General features: G+C 42.3%; 1 protein-coding gene across 7 annotated transcripts in view; it reads right to left on the bottom strand.

The window, feature by feature from the left end:
- Window positions 1-24272, bottom strand: part of PXK (PX domain containing serine/threonine kinase like) — a 49895-nt gene that overhangs the window by 11545 nt on the left and 14078 nt on the right. For all 7 annotated transcript variants that reach the window (XM_077776773.1, XM_077776777.1, XM_077776772.1 and 4 more), the window contains 12 exons: window positions 20058-20135; window positions 19446-19519; window positions 18809-18883; window positions 15713-15817; window positions 15053-15154; window positions 13466-13627; window positions 12914-13031; window positions 11581-11659; window positions 8653-8701; window positions 3007-3084; window positions 2418-2504; window positions 1894-1963 (listed from right to left, as the gene is read on the bottom strand). In XM_077776773.1, coding sequence (XP_077632899.1) covers window positions 1894-1963; window positions 2418-2504; window positions 3007-3084; window positions 8653-8701; window positions 11581-11659; window positions 12914-13031; window positions 13466-13627; window positions 15053-15154; window positions 15713-15817; window positions 18809-18883; window positions 19446-19519; window positions 20058-20135 — 1077 coding nt within the window. The remainder of the gene's footprint in view (window positions 1-1893; window positions 1964-2417; window positions 2505-3006; window positions 3085-8652; window positions 8702-11580; window positions 11660-12913; window positions 13032-13465; window positions 13628-15052; window positions 15155-15712; window positions 15818-18808; window positions 18884-19445; window positions 19520-20057; window positions 20136-24272) is intronic.

Genomic DNA, 24272 nt, shown 5'->3' on the forward strand with positions numbered 1-24272 from the left:
GGGGGGGGGATGGGTGAGAGGCAGTGATCATGCCCCTGAGAAGCTCCAACCGTCAACTCACCTACCGCCCATAGGACAGGTTGGACCTGGCATGGACACTGGGCGTGAGGAAAAATGTCTGAATTAAACCGCACCTCCCTCAAGCCAAGTAGCTTTTCACTATTCACACACAATATGCTCTCACCACTGTTAAAGATAAGAGGCATTTTAATGAAAATAGAGGCAAAACTCAACCCATCCTGTCTTCCCACTGCTTTGTTGTGCTAACATAGATTTTAAAGGGGAAAAGACTGAATTTGCAATTCCGGTGGGGTCTGGGGATAATGTATACATTTCCGCCAAATGCTACTTGGCTTTCCTGAACTCCTTGAGGATGCGGCGTCTTGGAGTCCTTGAAATCTCATCTGGCTGCATCTGGCCCAGACCCTTGCAGGCAGGCGGGGCCTTGGGAAGGTGGGGGACACTGAGCCGGGCTTTCTCTGCTTGGAAAGAATTAGTTGCTGGACAGAATGTCTGTCAGACATGCTGGTTGGAGACATGAGTCTCAGCCTAATGATGAGAGAGACTGGCCCATGTCCCCTGTGTCAACCGTGGAGAAAAGCGACCTCCAGCTCTGGAATTACCTGCCAGCCACAGCAGCTGCTACACCTGAGAAGTAGGCCTTTGGCCTCACTGGGGCCTCCCGCCTCTCTTCCCTTCTGTGGCTGAACGCTGCAGGCAGTGGTGTCAGCACATTCTCCCCTCTTCCTGGAGTGGGTGATCTTCCCCCAGCCCAACTCTTCCAACTTCCAGCCCCTCCACACTGCCTGTGATCTCTGGCTGCGGCTGGTCCAGCCTTCAGGTCCTGTGCCTCCTGGCAGCCATCTCCTCAGTGACTGTGCAGAGAAGACCTGAGAAGGCACGAGCTGGGAGCACCCTTGCTGACCTCCCTTCCTTCCACTTTTGAATGCCTCTGGCTCTTCACCCCGCCGTCCTGGCTCCTGCATCCCAGAAGAGATGGATGGGCTTCCTCCCTGGAGAGACTGACAGCTGGGGTCCTGAGGCTAACCTCTTGGCCTTCCGGCCCCCCCTACCATTCTCTCATACATCTTCAGCTTCTGTCTCCCTGCATCGCCCTTTCCTGCCTGAAAGTATATGCAGCTATCCCTCGACCTAACAAAACTTCCCCTTTCCTTGGCCCTCCAGGCTAAGCTGAAGCTGGCTGGGGTCAGATGAAGCCTTTCTTTCCATATGTGGAACTCTACCTCACAGATGCATAAGGTGGAAGGAAAAAAAAGGTTCAAAAGGTGCATAAGGTAGAAGAACTGGTAGTTTCCAAGGGGTCATTTTATCTGGCTCTGATTTCCAAAGATGGAGACGTTAAGGCCCAAAGCCAGCAGGGCTGAGCAAGGGGCGGCCAGGAGTGGTGGCTATGACTGCCAGTTCAGGATGGTGCTCTCTATACCACCACGGCCCTTCTGGAAGGATGCTTCTTGCCCACCACCCACCCCAACACTGTTGAGTCCATTCCTTAACCCACATACGAGGGCACATCCTCCCACCATGTGGGCACCAGAGTACAGGGCAGGATTCAGGGTTGTCTCTGTTAGTGTAGGTTCCACGACAAACAGGAGGCCTCGCCTTGTTAAGTTGGGTTGGTTTTCCAATCATGGCTTAATGCTCACCGTTGGTTGATCAAGTCTCACCATTAATGGGGCTGTGTTACCCCATAACCTCGGAGGATTCGTCTAGCACTTGAGGCCTGTGAGCCCGTGAATGTCGTCACAATCCTTCACTAGGGCAAAGTTCTTCTATTTCCTACACTGCCCAATCTCTGGCTACCAGAAACCAAAAAACTTGATTCCAAGTCCTGACTCTTGGGTCCGGGCCTCATGATAATCTTTAACCAGTTACCTGAATTATTGGAGTTGCTGTATTTTGCTGAATGCTCTTCACTATTTTCAACAGCAGACCGTTTTGACTTCTTCAAAAATAAAAGAGAGATGGGAAAAAGTAAAGAATAAATACACTGAAGCTGAGAGTTAGAATACACATATTTTCCAGGCACAAAGTTAAACTAGCTACATACAAGGTCATATTAGACCTCATAACTTAATACAGTTAAGAAGCCACAAGCCACAAACAAAGGGGAAAATAAAACCAAGAATGCTGAGTGTACTTTCTCAGGCCAGTCATTCTCCCCAATTACATTAGGTTGTAATCAGCCCAGCAAGCCAGGAAACTATATGGTCCATTTCTCTGCTGATATTATATGGCTCTTTTTTAAAAGCTGCAAACCAGTCATCTGGAACTAGTTTTAGCTTTCAAGGAGACATAGCACAAAATCTTGTCTTTAACCAAACGTGCACTATTAACCTAGAACTTTCTTCACATGTGGTCAAGAATCTACAGAGAGAATTCGGAGACAGCAGGCTTACCTTTCGAGCTAAAATCTTTCTCTTTTTCCTCTCTTCTTCAGATCCATGATGAGACTGAGCTCTTGTCAGTCTTCGATGCTGGTGAATCTTTAAGAGACCACAATTCACCACAAAGTAAGTATGTACTACATTAATGAAAATCTCTAACATGTTTTGCCAAATCAAATTATCTGGATGAAAAGCTTTCCTTGCTCAGCCTGTCTGCCTCCAAGCTCGGGTCTGGATGTCTGGGAAAGGAGTATGCCAGAGGTGAAACCCTTTTTCATTTCTCCCTGTTCCTTCCTGCCTTCCCCTCTTCTACAGAAGATAAGTGGGGCTCCCAGCACTTTTAGAGCAAAGACCACAGTGCCCCACGACTATCCTGCCTGCCCCAACCAGAAAGCATGACCACCCTTAACGGGTGTGTTTGCTGTCCCCATAGGCTGAGCACCATGAGGGAAGGACTGACTAATAGCATTGAGCATGGAGTCTAGTTCAGAGCAAGGACGCAAGAAATGTATATGGAATGAACAACCAGTCAAAAGTAAGTCACCGTGAAGACCACGGCACCGAAAGATGAAAAAGCAATAAGGGACTACTAGCAATTTACCTGCTTCTGTTCTTCAATTAGTCTTTTTTCTATACATTCTTTGGCAATTCTTAATGCCTCTTTTAACTTTGTGGGAATCTGAAAGAAGAAGTACATAATCCACTGAGTAAAATGGCTAGAGATGTTCTTAAGTCCTGGTTTTAATAAAGGAGCAGCTGGTTATCATGAAGGAGGGAATAAAATCACTTACAAAATACCCACTTGAATACTATCCTGGACACCTTTGGCATCCCCAACATGTTCGCCTCATTACTAATTTTAAGTAATGAAATATATAAAATGAATAAATAAACATGTTTTAAATAATTCAAGTAATACTCAAGGGACTCCAAATTGCCAAAACAATCTTGAAAAAGAAGGCCAAAGTTGGAAGCACCACACTCTTGATTTCAAAATATAATACAAAACTACAGAAATCAAAATAATATTATACTGACATAAAGACAGATATACAAACCAAAGGGACAGAATAGAGACCCAAGAAATAAACCCTCATGTGTACAGTCAAATGATCTTTGACTAGGGTGCCAAAAGGGACATAGTAGAGAAAGGACAATGTCTTCAATAAATGGTGCTGGGAAAATTGAATATCTACATGTAAAAGAATGAAGCTGGACCCCTACCTTATACCATATGCAAAACTTAACTCAAAATTGGACTAATGACCTAAAAGTATCAAACTCCTAGAACAAAACAAAAGCTTTATGATATTGGATTTGACAATGATTTTGGATAAGACACCAAAAGCACAAGCAAGAAAAGCAGAGACAGACAGATGGAACTTTTTAGAAACTTCTGCACATCAAAGGAAACAATCAACAGAGTAAAAAGGAACCTTAGAATGGGAGAAAATAACTGGAAATTATATATTTAATAAGGGGGTAATAGCCAAATATACATAAAGAACTATTAAAACTCAACAACAAAAAAATAAGCAACCCAACTAAAAAATGGATTTGTCACACACAAAAAAATAACTTATACAAGAATAAAGCTGAAAAAAAAAAAGATCAGGAAATCTAAGGGAGTGTTTGCTTCAACAGCACATACTAAAAAAAAAGAAAAGAAAATCTAAGGGCAAAAAAATGGGTCAAGAGCCTGAAGAGACCTTTCTGCAAAGAAGGTTTACAAATGCCCAACATGTGTATGAAAATATTAATCAACACCTCTCATCATAGAGGACTGCAAACCAAAACCATGATGAGATCTCACATCATACACATTAGGATGGTCACCACCGAAAACAACAGAAAATAACAAGTGTTGGCGAGGAGGTGGAAAAATCGGAGTCCTACCACACTGATGGTGGGAATGTAAAGTGGTGTGGCTGCTGTGGAAGACAGCATGGATGTTCCCCAAATACTAAAAACGGAATTACCATGTGATCCAGCAATGCCACTTCTCGGTACATATATCCAAAAGAATTGAAAGCAGGGTCTTAAGAGAGATACTTGCACACCCAAGAGCACTGCGGCATTATCCACAATAGCCGAGAGGTGCAAAACACCCAAATGTCCACCAACAGAGGAATGGATAAACAAAATGTGCTTTAGACACCCAGTGGAATAGTATTCAGCCTTTAAAAAGAAGGAAATCCTGTCACATGTTACAACATCGATGAACCTAGAGGACACAACACTGACTGAAAGAAGCCAGTCACAAAAGAACAAATACTGTAGGCTTCCAGTTCATGCGAGGCATCTGAAATTCCTAGAAGCCGAAAGTAGAATTGTATTTGCCAAGGGCTGGGGGTGGGTTAGAGGGGGCCTGTTTGATGGGTCTCGAGTTTCAGTTAGCAAGATAAAAACATTCCAGGGATATGTTACACAACAAATGTAAATATAGTTAATACTACTCAACTGTACACTTATAATAAAAAATAAAAAAATGTATACAGCTTATTAGAACACACACACACACAAATTCAAATAATTATAATATTTTATAACTTCAGAAAAATTTTCTCTGTGAAAGATTTACTTTCTGAATTTCTCAAGATTAAGCTTTTTCCTGCCAGGAGATACTCTTAACTACGACCTGGTCATCTCTTCTGAGCCTGGTATGCTTCTGAGCCTGTCATCTCTTAATTTATTTGTTTCTCAAGCCACAAGGAGCTCAGGCCTGGGAAACAGACACTTGGGTCACTATTATTCTTTTAAAAAAACCTTCGAGCGGGTAATATGGTTCAAAATTCAAAGATTTGAAAGGGTACACACACAGTAAAAAGTCTGCCACCTAGTTCTCCTTTATGGAGGCAACCAATGTCACCCGTTTCCTGTGTATCTTTCCAGAAAAAAAAGTGTATATACGAGAAATTAACCTTGGTTTTTAAAATCACGTTGTCATTGCTGCACAGATGCTCTGATTCACAGAAAGAACAAGGTCTAATAATAATTCCTGGGCTGGACTTTCAGGGTTGGGGAGAGCATGTTTATTTACAAGGCTGAATATATTTCCTGAGGAGTTGCAGTGAAGAAGAGAAGAACTTAAGAGTTTTTCTTTCCTACTTCAGATCCAAACAAACCATTTTTGTCAGAACTCCTCAGACTGGCAAAAACAAGACAGAGGAAAGCATCTTCCTCTCCTGTACAATCCTCTCATCCCATTGTTTTTCCTAAATTGAGTTTCATCATAATAGTATTACATGTTCTTTTAGAATATGGAGAAGAGAAGGATTCAGCTTTCATTCTATTGCCCAAAGCAAAATCAACCGTGAGCACTGAGGAAAGCCGGGCCCTGAACCAGGTGCTCATGTAGATCATCTTAGTTGACCAAGGACAATAAACAGGTGTTACTCAGAAACTGTACACACTGAGCAAACATCAACTCAAAGATTAGGCCCGTAGATGACTGGATCTCAAATGGGGGTAGTTTTGCCCCCTCCTCTTTCCAGGGGATAGTTGACCATTTTTGGAGACCTTTTTTATTGTCACAATGTGTGAGGTGAAGTACCGCTCGCATCTAGTGGGTACAGGCCAGGGATGTTGCTTACCTAACTCCAACAATGCACAGGGCAGCCCCCACGGCAAACAACTAGTTGGCCAAAAATGTCAAATGTCATGCCTGAGAAAACCAGCCTCAGATAAATGGCTGGTATGAAAAAAGGATTGTAAGGCATCAACCCGAGTTTTTTCTTTCCATGATACCACACGACGCTGCTACTTCCAGGATATTTCCTGCCTGCCTTTCTCTAGACACACGTATTCCTTTTTTTTTTTTTGACACAGTCTTTTCACACATTATATTTTATATCCTGCTTTTTCTCCCTAAGCCCAAATAATCATTTTCCATGCTACTACAATGTCTTTATAAATTTGACTTTTAGGGATGCCTGGATGGCTCAGTCGGTTACGCATCCGGCTTAGGCTCAGGTTATGATCTCTCAGCTCATGGGTTCAGGCCTCCACGCTGGGCTCCATGCTGACAGCTCAGAGCCTGGAGCCTGCTTCGGACTCTGTGTTTCCCTCTCTCTCTGTCCCTCCCCTGCTCACTCTCTTGTCTCTCTCTCTCAAAAATAAATAAACATTAAATAAATTTGACTTTTATTAGATAAAAAACATTTTCTCAAACACATGTACCATAATTATTAAACTATTCACTAATTGTAAAACATTACAATTGTTTTCAAACATTCACTATTATAAATACTGTACCTAAACTTTCAGTTATAAAATAAAGTCACGGGGATATAATATACAGCAAATGGAATATAATCAATAATATTTTAATACCTTTGTGTGGTGAAAGATGGTCACTAGATTTATCGTGGGGATCATTTTGTAATGTATAAAAATATCGGGTACCTAGGTGGCTCAGTTAGTTAAGCCTGACCCTTGGCTCAGGTCATGATCTCACAGTTGTGACACTGAGCCCCACACTGGGTTCCACGCTGACCATGGAGTCTGCTTGGGATTCTGTCTCTCCCTCTCCCTCTGCCCTTCCCCAGCTGGCACATATGCTCTCTCTCTTTCTCTCAAAATAATAAAAAAAAAAAAAAAAAAAAAAAAGATTCTCTCTCCTTCTGCCCCTCTCCCCTGCTTGCACTCTCTTCCTAAAATAAAAAAAGAAAAAAAAGTAAAAATATCAAATCACTTTGATGTATGCAAATTAAGAGGATATGGTATGTTAACTATTCATCAGTAAAAAAATATTGTACCTTCTTTTGTTTGCTTTTAAAAAGCACTAACTTGGGGCGCCTGGGTGGCTCAGTCAGTTGAGCATCTGACTTTGGCTCAGGTCATGGTCTTATGCTTCGCGAGTTCAAGCCCCACGTCAGGTTCTGTGCTGACAGCTCAGGGCCTGGAGCCTGCTTCAGATTCTGTGTCTCCCTCCCTCTCTGCCTCTCCCCTGCCCATGCTCTGTCTCTCTCTCTCTCAAAAATGAATAAATGTTAAAGAAAAATTTTTTGAAAAAGCACTAACTTGATAGACAGCCAACAGGTAATGAGAAGGTGCTCAACATCACTAATCATCATGTAAATGCAAATCAAAACCACAAGAGATATCATCTCACATCTGTTACAATGGCTATTATAAAAAAGATGAGAAATAACAAAGAAATTTTTTTTTAATGTTTATTTTTGAGAGACAGAGTACGAGCAGGGGAGGAGCAGAGAGAGAGAGAGGGAGACACAGCATCTGAAGCAGGCTCTAGGCTCTGAGCTGTCAGCACAGAACCTGACGTGGGGCTCAAATTCATGAACCACAAGATCATGACCTGAGCTGAAGTTGGACGCTTAACCAACTGAGCCACCCAGGCGCCCTGAGAAATAACAACTGAAGAAAAGAGAACCTTGTACATTATTGGTGGAGATGTAAATTGGTGCAGCCACTAGGCAAAATACTACGCTGCTGTGCCAAAAAATTAAAAATAGAACTATCATATGATCCAGCAATTCCACTCCTGGGTATGTATCTGAAGGAAATGAAAACACTAAATCGAAAAGATATACACCTCCATGTTTACTGCATTATTTACAACAGCCAAAATATGGAAACAATCTAAGTGTCCATCAATGGATGAATGGGTAAAGAAAATGGGCATATATACAATGGAATATTACTCAACCATAAAAAAGAAGGAAATCCTTCCATTTGCAACAACATGAATGGAGCTTCATGGTATTATGCGAAGTGAAATAAGTCAGAGAGAGACAAATATGATCTCACCTATATGTGGAATCTAAAAACAACACACAAAAAAACCCAAACTCATAGAGAAGAGATTGATGACAGAGAGCAGACTGGTGGTTGCCAGGGCTGGGGAGGGGAAGGGGGCAGATGAAATGGGTAAAGCAGGCCAAAAGACACAAACTCTCAGTTCCAGAATAAATAAGTCACAGGGATATATGTACAGCATGGTGCCTATTATTAATTAATGTATTGTACAGGTGAGGGTTGCTGAGAGTAAATCTTAAAAGTTCTCACAAGAAAAAAAGAATTATGATTATATATCATGATAGGCATTAACTAGACTTATTGTGGTGATCATTTCATAATGTACACAAGTATCGAATCATCATGTTGTACACCTGAAACTAAGAAAATGTTGTATGATAATTCTTCCTCAGTAATTTTTTTAAAAGCACTAAGTTTCAAAATCAACTTAACATATATGTCACAAACCAAAAAAAATGATTTGCTTTACCTTAAACTGTGGCTTCTCAGAAGTGGTTAGTAAAACATCACTGAATAATCTGTAAAGAAAAGAAATTTAAAAAGTTTTTCATAAGCCAGGTGTCCCCTCAGATCAAAATGGAATGAGACATCTTTAGCCCATGAGGTTCCCACCACATCCCCCAACCCTGGCCCAATCTACCATTTCATGCATGTCAACAAACTCAAAGGAGTTTACAGGCCAGCCAGTGTGACCCTGGAAAAATCTCAGAACCTCCCCTTCCCCCGCTGCCCCTCCCCTAACATTAGAGGGGTGACCGGGAAGAGACTGTATTGCAGTCTGTATTGCAGCCCTGTATTGCAGGCTATTTCCCCACCCTGTGGGGCAGCAGACCTCTCCTGCTATACAGGAAAGTAATAAACACTTTAAAAAAATTGGTTTTGCAAATTCTTATATTATTATTTTATTATATTGTTATATTTATATTTATTACATTGCAAATAATATACACAGTAGATATTGCTAACCAGAAGAACCAATTTTCCTTTAAAAACACCAGAGGAGGATAAAATTTATTCTAGGGCTCAATAAAACAAAAATGTATAAGTAGAAAGAAACTGTTCTGATTGGACTCTAACATGAAAATAATTTTCTTCTAAGAATTGTTTCTTGTATTCTCTTAAAAAAAAAAAAAAAAAAGCAGCTTTTAGAATTTATCAGTTCTCTTTTCAAAAATTGTGTTACTGGGGGCTCCTGGGTAACTCAGTTGGTTGTGCGTCTGACTCTTGATTTCGGCTCGGGTCATGATCCCAGGGTCACGGGATTGAGCACCACATGGGGCTCCATGCCGAGCACGGAGACTGCTTACGATCCTCTCTCTCTCTCCTGCTTTCCCCCTTCCCCTGTTCACTCTCTCTCTAAAAATAAAATAAATAAAATAAGTCTTTTTAAAATATTATGTTACTAAAATCAACAGCATGAAGAATTTCTGAACTGCTTTGACTAAAACAGTTCGGAGAATTTAAATGGTTGCTTGGGCAGTGCCCAAATGGCTATATGTGAGTCTTTGCTTGAGGAGTCCCCCCTTTTCTAAAAAACAGGAAGTATGTCACAAGTAGAAATGACACAGTGCTCCCAGAGTGGCTCTGGAGGTGGAGACATAACTTTCCCCATCTAGGCCACAGGTCCATTTACTTCCAGATAACACATTTTAACTGAACATAGCTCACACCTCTTCATATATTCAAGTATTCTTCTCAAGGCTGAAGAGCACATGGTAGAAAGACGTAAGTGAGGAAAAAACAATTTGTATTCACTTTAGCACTAGTAGACGGGGTAGAGAATGGAAGAGTTTCAGAGTGGGGGGCTGCAAATGCAAACCCACGTAAATCAACGTGGATATGGAATGTTCCCTAACCACAAATGCATTTTCCTCCACCAGTCTGTGTGAAAATTATCTTATCTCCGTAACTGGATCTATTCTTCCATATTCACGTTGCTGTTAAAGGATGCTGCTTGGGAAAGGGACATACCAGTGTCAGCAGAACTTTAAAATGTCGCATCCTTGGGGTAGGGGCTTGGCTCAGTGCTTGCCTCAGTGCTGGCTTCGGCTTCCTCGGGGCCTAGGATGGCAGCTGGGCTAAGCAGACCCTCTCTAAACACAAGGAATCTGAACTTAACACAACCTCCTCTGAGCTCCGGTTGTATGCACGTCAAGCTAAACCCTGCCTGTTCCCCGCATTATTGTCTCCTGAGTACATCTGTTCTACAGCAAGCTGGTACAGACATAGCACTGGGCACACTGTGTGGCACGTGATGCTCACAAAAGATAAGCTGAATCAATATTAATCATAATGAACATTTAAAAAGCACTTATTGGGGCACTTGGGGAGCTCAGTTGGTTAAGTGTCCGACTCTTGATTTTAGCTCAGGACACAATCTCACAGTATGTGGGTTCGAGCCCCAGGCTGGGCTCTGAGCTGACAGGGTGGAGCCTGCTTGGGATTCTCTCTCTCTTTCTCTCTCTCTCTCTCTCCCTCCCTCTCAAACTCACATGTTCTCTCTCACACTCTCAAAATAAATAAATGAACTTTAAAAAAAAAGAGAACTCCTCCTTTTTAAAAAATAAATAAATAAAAAGCACTTATTAAGTACCTGGCACTTTATTAGGAATCCTCTCATTAAATCCTCCCAGCAAGCTCCTGAGGTGGGTCCTACTATTATCCCCATTTTACAGATTAGGAAACTCAGCTTCTAGGCAGGAAACCTGCCCAAGGTCACCCAGGTAGAAGTGGTGAAGCTAGGTCCACCCCCAGGTTATGTCTAACCTCAGACACATCCTTCTTAACCACCCTGCTGCCTCGCCAAGAAGGGACAGAAAATACACTGAGAGGCAAGGCCCCAAAGTACTATTTCAATCATCTTGATTAACTATGCATAACCCAGTTTAAGCGAGAATGCCTTCTGAGCTCTAAGCTCCTTGCACAATGCCTGGTACATGTTAGATGTTTAATAAATGCTACCCAGGGAGCAAAGGAACAAACAAGTGCATGGGAGGCAAGAAACATGCTGCCCTCCTCCTAGAGCATGGACCCACTGAGGCCTGTGACTTGTGAACCAGTCACAGCTAAGGGCCAACCGGTGCGCTGAAACAGGGCCATAGAGGACTGCGCTCAGGGAGGCCCTCCGTCAGCGGATGCCACATGTACACACACACAATGCTAACACTGAGGGAGAGACACGTGCGAGGGTGTGGACGTGAAAGCCGAGCAATCAGACTACGGTGGCAGAGAGGTCACAGGGAAAGGTCAGGATATCATGCTGCGGGTGATCAACAGCAGGCAGGTCACTCTAACTCTGCAAGGACTGCGTCTTCACCATGGTGCCAGGCACTTGGGTTAGGAGGCTGGCGTTCAGCACAGTTATGAAGATTACAACCAAGGCAGATGATTGACTTACGGCATCTGTAAGAGCCGGGAGACGGTAGGCATGCCATTTTTACAGGCTTCACAAGACAGCGTAGACTCCAACACGGCCACTTGAAATGAACAGATACACATTTTAGTTCCACAGAACATGCTGGCAAAACCACTTGGTGATGAAAAGTTTGACACCACTTTGCAACAACTGTCTGCAGGCTGATCAGGACGGTGTCAAAACTCTTCACGCACAGACAGATGGCATACACGGGGGGGGGGGGTTGGCACCACGGATGTTACCAATGACTCAAAGTAAGTGGTTCAGAAACCACATGCCAGCAGAAAGCTAAATAGATCTCAATAACTGGAGGAAGGATTCAAGATATCATTCATAAAAGTGTCTGCTCTCTTAAAAGAGAAGTAAACACCCCACAGAAAATTCTGAACTTGAAAGACATTTTGCGGCTTGCGTGCCTTTAATCGAAACCAGCACACAAAATGCCAGCTGTTGATATCCCATCATCCAACACCTTGGATGATATATAAACAAAAGCAGCCAGACTTTACTCACAGGTCACGGTTGAGTTTCAGCTGTTCAAACTCAACACAAAGTCGTCTCAGGGCCTATTCTTTTGAACTACCTCATTTGACACAGAACTAGCACTTGGTGGAGGCTTAGCTTGCATACCTCCAAGACTCGGGGGTCTAAGAGCTACCCTGACCTCCTCTCTCGGTGCTGCAGCAGTGAGTTCTGAGCTGGCTACAGAGGGCATGAAAGGGTCCCTGGCTGAGTGTGCCTCAGTTCCTACAACCCTCTCCCAAAGGTGCCTCCCACCTGACCTCGGACTCTCCTCGGTGCCCTCAATAATGCTGGAAGAACCCTGGATCCAGTTTGCCAGGCGTCTGTCTTCCTGCCTACCTCTCCTCACTCTCGGCCAGCCAGGCTCTTATCTATCAGAGTCTGGTCCATGGCTCTCGTGTTCCCTGCAGGTCCCGCTTCAGCCTCGGTCTGGCTCCCAGCACCTGCCTCAGTCGAAAGGCTGCCTTCAATTTGCCTGCTCCTGGCTTCTGCTTCTCTATCAGACTCGGTCTGGCCATACTTCCTTCTCTTTACAACCTCCTACTTCCAAAATTCTAATGCAGTTACAAAATATCTCCTGAGATTTCAGATAGCCTGACACATGGACAAGCCATCTGAGTTTTTAGTGAAGTGCATTTAAATAAATTGCTCAGACCTCGGTGACTTTTAAATTGGATTTGATTGACTGTGGAGCATGGCAACTTCCTCTGGGTCCTTCCTGAACTCTGGAAAGGGGGTGTGTAGCTCTGCAGACTACCAGGGCCCAGAAGACTCCTTCAAACCCCATACTGACCCACAGCCATAGACGGTGCAGGAGGGAAGGAGTCTACCGGCACTGAGTCTGGCGGTCGTCCGTAAGTCATTTCATATAGTAAGTGGCCAAAGCAGTGGACGTCCACACTTTCCAATGTCTGCGGAAGACAAGAGAGCAGCAGCGTGGTCATCCTTCAGTTTGGGTCTGTGAATTCCAATGCTCCTTTCCTAGGCTTCCACTGAGAAACGAGGCCCAGGGGCAACCCTACCCACAACTGGCAGTGAAAACACAGCTTCAAGGCCTTTTGCAAAAGCTCACAAGGCATTGCTCTGACTCAAGACGTTGACCCTACTTTCCACTGTTTTCCAGTCAGTGATCCTACATCCCTCCTTGTCCCATCTATCATTTCAACAAGGCTCTTGGAGATATAGTGACGCTCTGTGGGAGGAGCAGGGACAAGAGGTATGGCCTACCCTGCCTGTACCTTTCATTGCTTAGTGCGTATTTCTTACATGGGCAGATCATGGTTCCTGCACGGGGACAATTTATACCAAAAGATGACTTGCTGTTTCATTACTTTTAGCAACTTACGTTGATTTTCCTGAATTGTGAGAAATAGGATCTGTAGAAGGAAGGAAGGCCCAATAAGGAATTCTCAAGGTCTAGCAGCCGGCAAGTGTCACCATCTAGCATCACATTGGCGGCATGAAGATGCCCATACGGGAATCCCTTGTCATGTAGAAACTTTAGTACCTATCAAAAAATATGTAGAGGTTACATTTTCCCCCACCAACTCATTCAGCTATGAGATGGGTTAAATTTGTTTAAGTCAATATATTTTGAAACAAAACCAAACAGGTCACTGAGGAGATTCCTAAAGAAAAATGCCACCTCCATGCATTTCTTTGGAGAAGGGATGATGCTGAATGCTTTCCAGACACAATGATAAGCTCCCTCATTTCCAAACAACAGAGAAGCAGTCCGCATCTGCTTGGGGTTAACACCTTTGGTGCCAAAAAGCTCTACTTGAAGCACTTTCTGATCTCAACGGGCCAGCTCTTTTCAGGCCACAATCTTGATCCTCCTGCACAGATGAGTAAAGTTATCATGTCCAGGCATCGGCCAAAGTTATTCAGGAAAAGGGGTTGAGTTGAAAACATCTCTTGACCAATCTCTTCTCGGAATATATTGGGCTGTTTATTGACAGAAACATATGACAGGCTCCCAGAGAAAGAAGCAAACTTTTCAGCTGCCATTTAATAAACAGTGGCTTATCCTGTAATCAAGATCCCTGGATACACACCCGCAAAGACCTTGCGAACTAGAGCGGTGCTAGCCAAAGGGGGTGCCCAGAGCAATCTACTGAGGGATGGAAGAAAATGCTATAACTTCTCTCTTTTATTTATTTGTTTATTCCTCATTCATTCATTCTTGAGAGATAGCACGCATGTATGTCAGCAGGGTAGGGGCAGAGAGAGAGAGAGAGAGAGAGAGAGAGAATCCCAAGCAGGCTCCGTACTGTCAGCACAGAGCCTGACACAGGGTTCAAACATACAAACTGTGAGATCATGACCAAAATTAAGAGTCAGACCACGGAGCCACCCAGGTACCAGTTTAACTTCTTCTACTTGTTTTGTTTTTAATCTCCTTCTTTCCTAACTTATAATGTACACCCTATATTAGTAGTATTGTCTGCATATAATAAATATATGTAACATTGGCTGGGGGGGGTTATGTTTAAATTGTTTTCACTGATAGGGTCGCACAATCCAAGGAGCCTAGAGCACTGATGTAGAAAGAAAATGGGAAAGGCATTTCACGCTAGTTATACTTCTGCAAGGGAGCCATACGGTTACATATTGACCAAACAAAATCAATAATCTTGGCACAAAGATAAAGATCCACCAAACATAACACAAAAGTTGGTATCTGCACTGTAAAGTTCTTAAAAATCAGACACTAAATTCCAATAGCTAAGCTTTTGAAATTTTCTAGATCTAAGCCGCTGTCTTACTCTCAAATATTTGTTTTTTGGGATAAAATAAGACAATGCCATCAGTTTATAAGTGATCAGACAACTTAAACTATTTTAGATGTTGCCTAAGAACTTTCCCAAAAGAATAGTGTAAACTGGAGAAAATTCCAATGCAACTTAAACAAATATTGAATACCTCTTACCTCCAATATTTGCCGCCCATATGTTTTTATTTGCTGGAGTTCAAGGCCCTGGATCTTCTTAGGGTTGCAGTACTTCTTTAGGAATGGGTCTTTTGGTTTTGCCTTTGGAAAAGAACGAAGTGCACGTGAGAAAGCAGCAGAGGGTTTGCATTGTGCACACAGCCTCCTGGAGCAGGCAGGAGTCTGAGTGGCTGGGGGTGCCAGGTGAGGTCAGCTTGCAGGAGGTGGGTTTTTTAAATACAATGGTCCGGATAGTTGATAGAAACAGGCTGACCTGGGTTCCATCCCTTCTCTAGTCCAGTGAGGATGTGCCAGATCTTGACCTTGGCAGACCCCACGGTCTGGTTTTCCAACTTTCCTGAGATAGTGTAGTATTGCTTTGTTAAGTGAAAGGCTCAAACTTCAAAACTGACTTAAGTAGCCTACAAGGTAATGGACATAATCATTGTATGTTCAGCCTTCTGCCATGTGGGGAAAGGAATGCTCTTTAATCAGATTAGGTAGTTTTATTGCTAAAATTAAAATAAATTCCAAATAAAATCAAAATTAAAATAAAGCCCCCAGGGCCTAACTTCTGGAAACTTAGGGATCGAGTATCAATGACAGGTTGTGAAGGAACTTGAGAATGTCCTTATGACCATGAACTTGCACCACAAGTACCTTGTAGATCAGGTCCTTCAAAGTTCCTTTTTCATTAAACATCCTAATAAGCAATGCTGAGGATTCGTTAGCTGTGGCAAAGGTGACCCGATAGATATAAGGGTGCTGCCAAAACAAGAAAGAAATTCACATTTATTTGCATCAGTGCCTAGGTCCTCTGAGATCCAGAATCGGGTTACACAGAGTCAAGTACAATTTCAGTTGTGTAGTAGCACAGAAATGTGGGGATTTCCCCAAACATGTGGCATTTTCTTATCAGATGATCAACTAGCACGTTGTTCTTTATTTTTTTTAAAGGCATATTTATTTGGAGAGAGATAGAGCATGAGGGAGGAGGGCAGAGAGAGAGGGAGAGAAAATCCCAAGCAGGCTCTCCGCTGCCAGCATGGAGCCCGATGTGGGCTTGAACTCACCCCAAACTGAAATCAAGAGTCGGACGCTTAACCACCTGAGCCACCCAGAGGGCCCTGGCACCTGGCTCTTCAGATGAGAGAAGGAACATAAACAAAGGGAGGTGGCTAACCGGCACAGTGAGCTGTATATGTGAAGGTATCTGCCTGGGTATGCACAGTCTCAGAACAAAGGGTGGAAGAAAGGGAAAGTCTGAGTTTTGGGGACAGTGGTTTTAGTATTCTGCCTCTGTAAACTGGTAAGGAATACAGCTGAGTCATGGGACAGCCAAGTGAGGACCAGTGTGAATGTGTCTTCAGTCACAGCTTTGCCTAACACTTCACACTGCTGCTCAGTGCCACGCGAGGGAACGTGAAAGCCAGAAAACAAGCAAACGCAGCATCCTTTGGCATCTTAAGCCCATATCCAAAGCAGCTAGCAAGAATCTTCCGATCCTTCTATTGGAGCGTGCAATATGACATTTCACAGGGTCTTCCTGGAATGGGAACATTGACGTCAACCAGGTGAGGTGAAGAGTGAGACAAATTATTTAATGACTGCAAGGAAAGTCCTCGTATGACATGGAATTCTGGTTACATGAACCAACTGGCTTTGGACAGATATTACAATATCCATCAGCTCAAAGGAATACCATTAAAATTTAAACCCATAGAAGCCGAGCTGTGCAAGGATTTGGGAGGGAGGGGTTGAGTAGGTTGGGGGATGGAAGGGTGTGTTCAGGAAAATGCAGTAATTGATCACGAAGTTTCTCCTGATCATCACATCAAAATGATTGCTGTTGACAGTGTAACAGCTTTATTGAAATATAACTCACATACCATTAAAATTCATCTATTTACAGTGCACAGTTCAAATGGTTTTCAGTATATTCAGAGCTGTACAAACTACCATGTGATCTAATTTTAGAACATTTTCATCACCCCAAAAAGGAACCCAATGAATAAAAGAAAAATCCTTAAGTCCATACTGATATAAATAGACAAAGAGGGAAGAAGAGGAAGCTCTCCCTTATAGTAGAATGCCAACTGATAAACATAAGAAGAATGATAGAGTTGGAAAATCTCAGTGAGGCTAAAACTAGTGGGTTTGATAAGAACAGGATATTTATACAGTCTCAAAATATCTCCCTTATTAATTCTTATTATTTATCTTATGAAAATAATTAAGGATGGGTACAAATGTTTAGCCTGAATAGTTCACTGTAGCTTTTTTAAAAAATAAGAACAAAAAAACTGGAAATGGTCTAAATGTCTAGTAGAAGATTAGCTGAATAAACTTGGGTAAAGCCAATAATAATTCTATGGAGTCAGTAATAATGGCGTTATACTATATTTATTCAACATAAAAGATGAGCATGGTATACCATTAACCAAAACATTAGGTTTTAAAATAATATGTATATAATTTTTCAAAAACAACCATATAAAACTCTAGAAAAGCAACAGCTACACATTTTGGTTCACATTTCTGGTTGGTTGGGATTACAAGTGAGTTATATTTCCTTATTTTTGCTTTTTCATGTTTTCTGACTTTCTACAATTTTAACATGCACCACTTATCTGTACTACCTTCTTTTTTAAAAACCACAACTACTAAAAGAAATTTGGAGGGGCAACTGGATGGCTCAGTTAAGCATCTGACTTCAGCTCAAGTCATGATCTCACAGTCCATGGGTTCAAACCCTGTGTCAGGCTCTGTGCTGACAGCTAAGAGCCTGAAACCTGCTTTGGATTCTGTCTCCATCTCTCCCTCTGTCCCTCCCCTGTTTGTGCTTGCTCTCTCTCTCTCTCTCTCTCAAAAAAAAGAAAATATATATATACATATATATGTATATGCATATATACATATAAACGTTGAAAACTAAAATTTAAAAAAATTTGGAATTGAATGCTGAGAGCCTGTGTCACACAACTAATCACACTCAAGACCATAGCATTTTTCTTGGCTACACAACACACTTCATTAAAAGCTTGGTTTTGCTAGTTTGACAAGATACTCTATCTTCAAAAACGAACTTGCCAACCCAACTGGACTGGTTAGCATAACTGTGCTCATAAATGACTCATTCTAGGGTCCTACATCCTCATGCAGACACAGATAAAGAACATCAATACTAACTCAATTTTCTGGCCCGATTAGTCTTTTCCTGAAGACTTTCTGCATATATTCTGAAATATATTGATGAGGTTCTTTCCACTAAAGGCCTTGTATCAAAATTATATATTAACATAAATAATGCCAGGCACTCCTAAAGGCCAACTAGCTGACCTGTGAGAATAGTGACTCAGACAGCAAAAGAGCTATTGTGCCTCCCTGCATCCAGCCTATCTAAATCTATATTAGTTCTGTTTGCTCAGGCTAGAAACAGATCTTTCAATTCCATTGATATAAACATCCTCATCAAGAACAAAGTGGGTGCTTTCCTACTCTGACATTTGTATAAAGCACACATAAGCATTTAAATTATCTGTTTATTGGTCTGTGTAGATGTCACAAATGCCATTTAAATAGCCTCTGAACTACGGGAGTAGCCCGGAACAATTTCAGTCTGAACTAAAATCCCCTCTACCTCTCCATTCCATTGAGCCTACAGAGTATTTCCAGCTTGTCTCTCCATGGTCCCCTACAAGAAAACACTGTGAATCTGTCATCGGCACCTAGAATAATAGAAGGGCTTGTACTCACCAAACAGGAAGGCAGAAGTTTTATTAGACACTGAAAATCTTTATCTGACAGATACTTGTCGGGCCCAAGGTCAGCCTGAAAACATGGGGGGAAATATTAGGGTGTTGCCTTAGTAATCAAAAGAAAAATTCCTTGTCAATCTTTCCCTTTTTTTTCATTTGTCCAAATATATGACTGTAAACCAGAGATTAAAAATCACGCTAAGTCTTGCTGCCTCAAGGTTTTTCTGGAGAGGTAGAATATAAACATATAAGTACCAGGATTTAACTACACTCTTATCAAATTCCATTAACCAAATCACTAGAACTCCCAAAGTGAGAGATAACATGAAGTAATGCCCAAGTATATCTTCCTTAAAACAAACTGCAAAATTACCAATCCTAAAGAAATTCCTGTTTTTTTTAAGGTGTTCCTGTTTTTTTCCAGATGTTTACTAGTTGATCAGATAATATCACATCCATATAACCAAACGAATAAACAAAGTGACTCAAAATGACTCTCCCTTGTTATGGGACTGAAGAGGCCTTATACATCATTCAGAAGCCCAGTACAATTTCTTAATTCTCTTTTCCAATATCTGCTTTCATAAACTCAGCTAAAGTCCCTGAAATGAGACTGAAGCAAAAAACCAGCTTACCCAGCTTAACACTAGCCGTTCCTTTGGCTGATTTTTAATCTTCATCAAGAAATATTTCTTCCTTATCCTCCAACCTGCCATAAAAACAGGGATGTATTGATTGATAGTGTATAATTTTTACACCAACAGAAATATCATCAACTAAAGAATTAATAATAAAAATTAAGTTCAATAATATTATCCATAGCAACACAGGCACCAGTAAAATGACCATTTGGTAATGTTGACACGGGAAAGACTGTACTTAAAAACAAAACAAAACAAAAAGCCAAAAACTCTACCAAAAAACCACCAAAAACAATTGCAAAGGAACTTCTCTATTCACGGGAATAGGAAAACAGCGCTTCAGTTAAGGTGTAGTGAGAGACAGATGCAAATGAATGAGGGCCCTAAAAGTACACACGGTACTACCCTCTAAACCTTCAAGTGGCGCTTTACCCAAGATTCATGAAGTCTAAAAGTTCTGGGCTGTGCCTCCAAGAAGTAGGAAGGCAAAAAGAAAAAGAAATCACCTGCATTTAAGAGCTTTCTCAGGATACAGAAAGTAAAGCGTGACAAAGAGTCCGGTTCTGTGACCTGTTTTAACAGACTAGACATACACCAGTTTCTCACCTATGTCTTTCAACGGTTCTACCACCTCCCACTTTGGTTCCGATCGGAAGAACATGGAGACTTGCTGTAAGGCAATCTCTGCAAAGACATTAGAAACTCATCAGGCAAACTTATCAGGAAAGTACCATATGCTTAAGATCTTATTCTTGCAAATGAAATCCTTATGGTCTATGACCTTCTTAAAAAACTTAGTAAAAAAAAAAAATATTGCAGATATACCTGCAATGTAGGATTCTAGATTGGATCCTGGAACAGAAAAAGGACATTAGCAGAAAAACTAGTGAAATCTGAATAGAATCTGTAGTTAATAGTAATGCACCAATGTTGTCAGTTTTGAAAAATGTGCCATGGTCATGTAGGATGCTAACATTAGGGGAAATTCGGTGGAAACTCTCTGTGCTCTGTAAGTCTAAAATTATTCCAAAGTAAAAAGTTTATTAAAAAGAGTAATTATTAATGATATAAAACACACACACACACATATATATTTGTTTAAACTGAAAGATCTAAACTATGTGAACTAGTTGGCATAAGCCAGGAATTCATGATATGCACCAGGCCACAACCCAAGCACAAAATTCAAAATGTGTTCTGAGGTCAGCTCAGAACAGTCTTTATGTTGCTCCAAGTGATATTTATACTGTCTTCATTCCTTGTGGAATTATAGCTTTCACCAACAAAGAAGCGATTAGCTTTAAATATATATTGGAAATAAAAGCCAGTGTTTTAGAAAAACATCTATGTACAGCAACAACACAGTTCTGTTGTGGGAAGTTGCCCTACCCCTGTTTACTGGAAAAATAATTCATCCTTTTTTTGTATGTTCATTTATCTTAAGAATGTTTTCCCCTTTTAAGAAGACAATGAGAAGAGGAAGTTCTTTAAAGTTCACTGTATTAAGAAATTATCAGAATAACTGTGCCTTTTTACATTTCCTGCAAAAAGCAACATCTGTAATTTGCTATTTTTCCCTCAATGCAATGAGAAAATGAAGCTGCTCTGGATCCCTGAAAGCAAACAGCAACACTGCAAATTCACTGTGGAATTTCACCTCCGCCTAGCATGAATGACATTCCGGGCAGATGGGTGAGGAATGAGAGATTCGGCAAAAATGCTCTCTGTATGTCAGAATGACCTAGTCTGGAATTACCATGCCAAGCGTTTGGCACACAATGTCATTCTGATATATTTTATGGCACATTATGAGTTAGGAGATTCAGGGAAGAAAACAGTCGACTAACTATTAGTTTATTGACTTGATATATAAAGTGTTGATGCAATCCACACAGAAGAACACAGGAGATGACCAAATACAAAACGGACTCTACCTTTGTTTGTTCTAACTACCCCAAAGCGACAAACCATTTGGAGGGATCGAGTGTGGCAGAAGCATATAAAATTTTCATAATCAACACCGGCACCTCTGTACCTCCTCTATAATTAATGACAAAAAATGTCTTTAACATTTCTAAAAAAAACTTGAATGTAAACAATCGTAAAATGACTTCACTATAACTTAAAAAGATATTGTTTTCAGTGAAAATCATTATCAACTTTGAGAAGGGTCATGAAAAATAATTTTCTAAATGCAGTTCAATGTCACTCTAAGACACTGTAAAGGACAGTCCATTCACAACCAACAGTGACTCATAATTTCCCACAAAATCCTTATTCAACATTTATCGTATGCTACTACGTACCACACGTTGTTCTAGGAATGGAGGAAACAGCTGTCAGCAAATAGAATGTTCTGGGTTTGTTACTGATAAATTGAGGACTGGGAAACAGAATTTTTTTTTTACCTTAGAGAATCAGAAAATTGTAGAAAGGACATTTTCTTTCCCTTGAACTATGACTTACTGTGAAGCAAATCACATGACTGCTACACTGCCAGTATGAATCCCCTCCCTCCTCAAATTCAGGCAACACGCTTCAATCCTAAGCATCTACCTCTGCTTAGAAGCGTTTACTTGCACACCATTTCCTAACAAAATCAAGGCCAAACTTCTAAACCTAGTGTTAACCCAGCTCTGGCTTTACCTTATCATTCTGTCCTTACCCCTCCATAACACGTGGTACCTAGATTTGCCTGCCTTGACCCCCTGAAGACTGGCCTGACCCCACCCCTCTGCATTTTCCATTCCTGTCCTTCAAGGGTCAGCCCAAATCTGCTGCTCCCCTAGCCAGGTCTCCCCAGGCCCTCCATCCTCTGTCTGTTGTCCGTTCCCAGAGCTACATGTGTCCTTGTCCTATGGGATTCACCCATGGGCTGTCCTGAGGTATGGCTACTCTCTTCCACTAGACTGTGAACTCCAGCTGGAAGGCTACATCTTAATTTGGGCAAAAGCCCACAGCCACATGGAAATATTTTTTTTCTTTCCTGGAGCACTGGCCCTTGCCTCTGGCCTGACAAACTTCTACTTATCCTTAGATTGCCACGTAGGTTATCAACTTTTCTGGAACCCTTCTCCACCTTCAGATCTGGATCATCTGCCCCTCTACCCCCACCCTCAAGGTGCTGCTCCACATCTACTCTGCCACAGCCCTCACCTGTCAATCTCCATGCCGAAGTGCTTTGGGGGTGGGGGGGAGAGGGGACTATGTTTTCCTCAATATTTGTAGCACCTGATACAGAGTAGGCACTGAAAAAATAGTTGATGAAGCAAGAACTAAGGGTTCAATATGTGTTCAATGGATGTGGCCGCCCTCTCCCATTAGAACATGAAATCCACGAAAGGAAAGGCATCTGCTCTCTTATTTTGAACACTGACTGACACATGGGGGAAAACTGTGTGCTCAGGAAATGCTGATAAACCAGCTCCAGGCAGGAAATGCAGAGCAATGCCTTCAGGTCCATCCTGTGCTTCCCACAGAGCTGACTTCTCAGCTCAGAATGTACCAGCTGTCCCCACTATGTGCAGCCCTTGAGCTCCTAGACCCCAGCCCCACGATGGTTACAGGGAACAGCCTCCTCCAGCCCGGCAGCTGGGCTTTGGATCCCGGATCTACTACATCAGGGGGTGCTGTGGGGGTCTGCACAGCAGACTGCAGCCTACAACCTCCTGAAGCATCCTGCTCTTGTTCTGAACACAATCCGCGCCCCCACTTGGGCCCACTACTACCTGACCTACTCACAGGACTTCTGGGTAGAAGTGGGCCTGTCCACTCCTGTCCACTCCACTTTCCCCTCCTCTCGCTTGACAGATCAGGACCTGAGGCTCACAGAAGGGAACTGCTGCAGGTGACAAAGCTGTCACTGGGATCCAAGCTCCTCATCTCTGGTACAAGTGACTTCTGCATAGACATTAAAAATCCCCTATTCTGAGGGGGTTTGGGGTCTAAAGTGGGAAGATGGCTACAGTGCACTGAGGCTTTAAAAAACTTTTTTAATGTTTATTTATTTTCGAGAGAGAAAAAAAAGAGAGAAAGCAAGCACGAGCAGGGAAGAGGCAGAAAGAGAGGGAGATACAGAATTCAAAACAGGCTCCAGGCACCCGAGACGGGGCACAAACTCAACAAACCGTGAGATCATGACCTGAGCTGAAGTCAGATGCTTAACCGAATGAGCCACCCAGACTGAGGCTTTTAAATGATAGAAGCATCTTATTAGTAAGATGAGTAAGGTGAGGTTTGTGTGGGGTGGGGCATGTGCGTGTGTATTTTCCAATACAAGCCTCTTGTTTTCCTGTACGATGGCTGGCCCTCAATTAGACTTGGTCATAACACAAATGGACAGCTTTGGAATTTAGATAAAAATCTGCAACAGGGGCACCTGGGTGGCTCAGATGGTTAAGTGTCCAATTTTGGCTCCGGTCATGATCTCACAGTGCGTGGGTTAGAGCCCTGCATCAGGCTCTGCACTGAGTGTGGAACCTGCTTGGGATTCTCTCCTTCCCTTGCTTTCTGTCCCTCCTCACCTCACATTTTCTCTGTCAAAAATAAATAAACTTAAAAAAAAGAAACAAAATACAAATGGACACCTCATAACTCCCTCACAAACCACCAAGGACCTATATATTCTTGGTCATCTGGAGAACACCAGGAAAAGAGAAAAGACCAGCAATCCCAGGCTGGAGACCCAGGGAGAGAGGAGGCAGCTGCTGGTGCCCTGAAGCTCCTCCTTACCCGCCACCTGGACACGGGGGCGGCATCACAGTTCCCCCTCAACCAGGCATCTTCAACCCCAGAGCAAGAGGCAGGAGAAGTGGCCTTGGT

Source organism: Crocuta crocuta, unplaced genomic scaffold (genome assembly GCF_008692635.1).
Source record: "Crocuta crocuta isolate KB4526 unplaced genomic scaffold, BGI_CrCroc_1.0 scaffold87, whole genome shotgun sequence".
NCBI classification, from domain to species: Eukaryota; Metazoa; Chordata; class Mammalia; order Carnivora; family Hyaenidae; genus Crocuta; species Crocuta crocuta.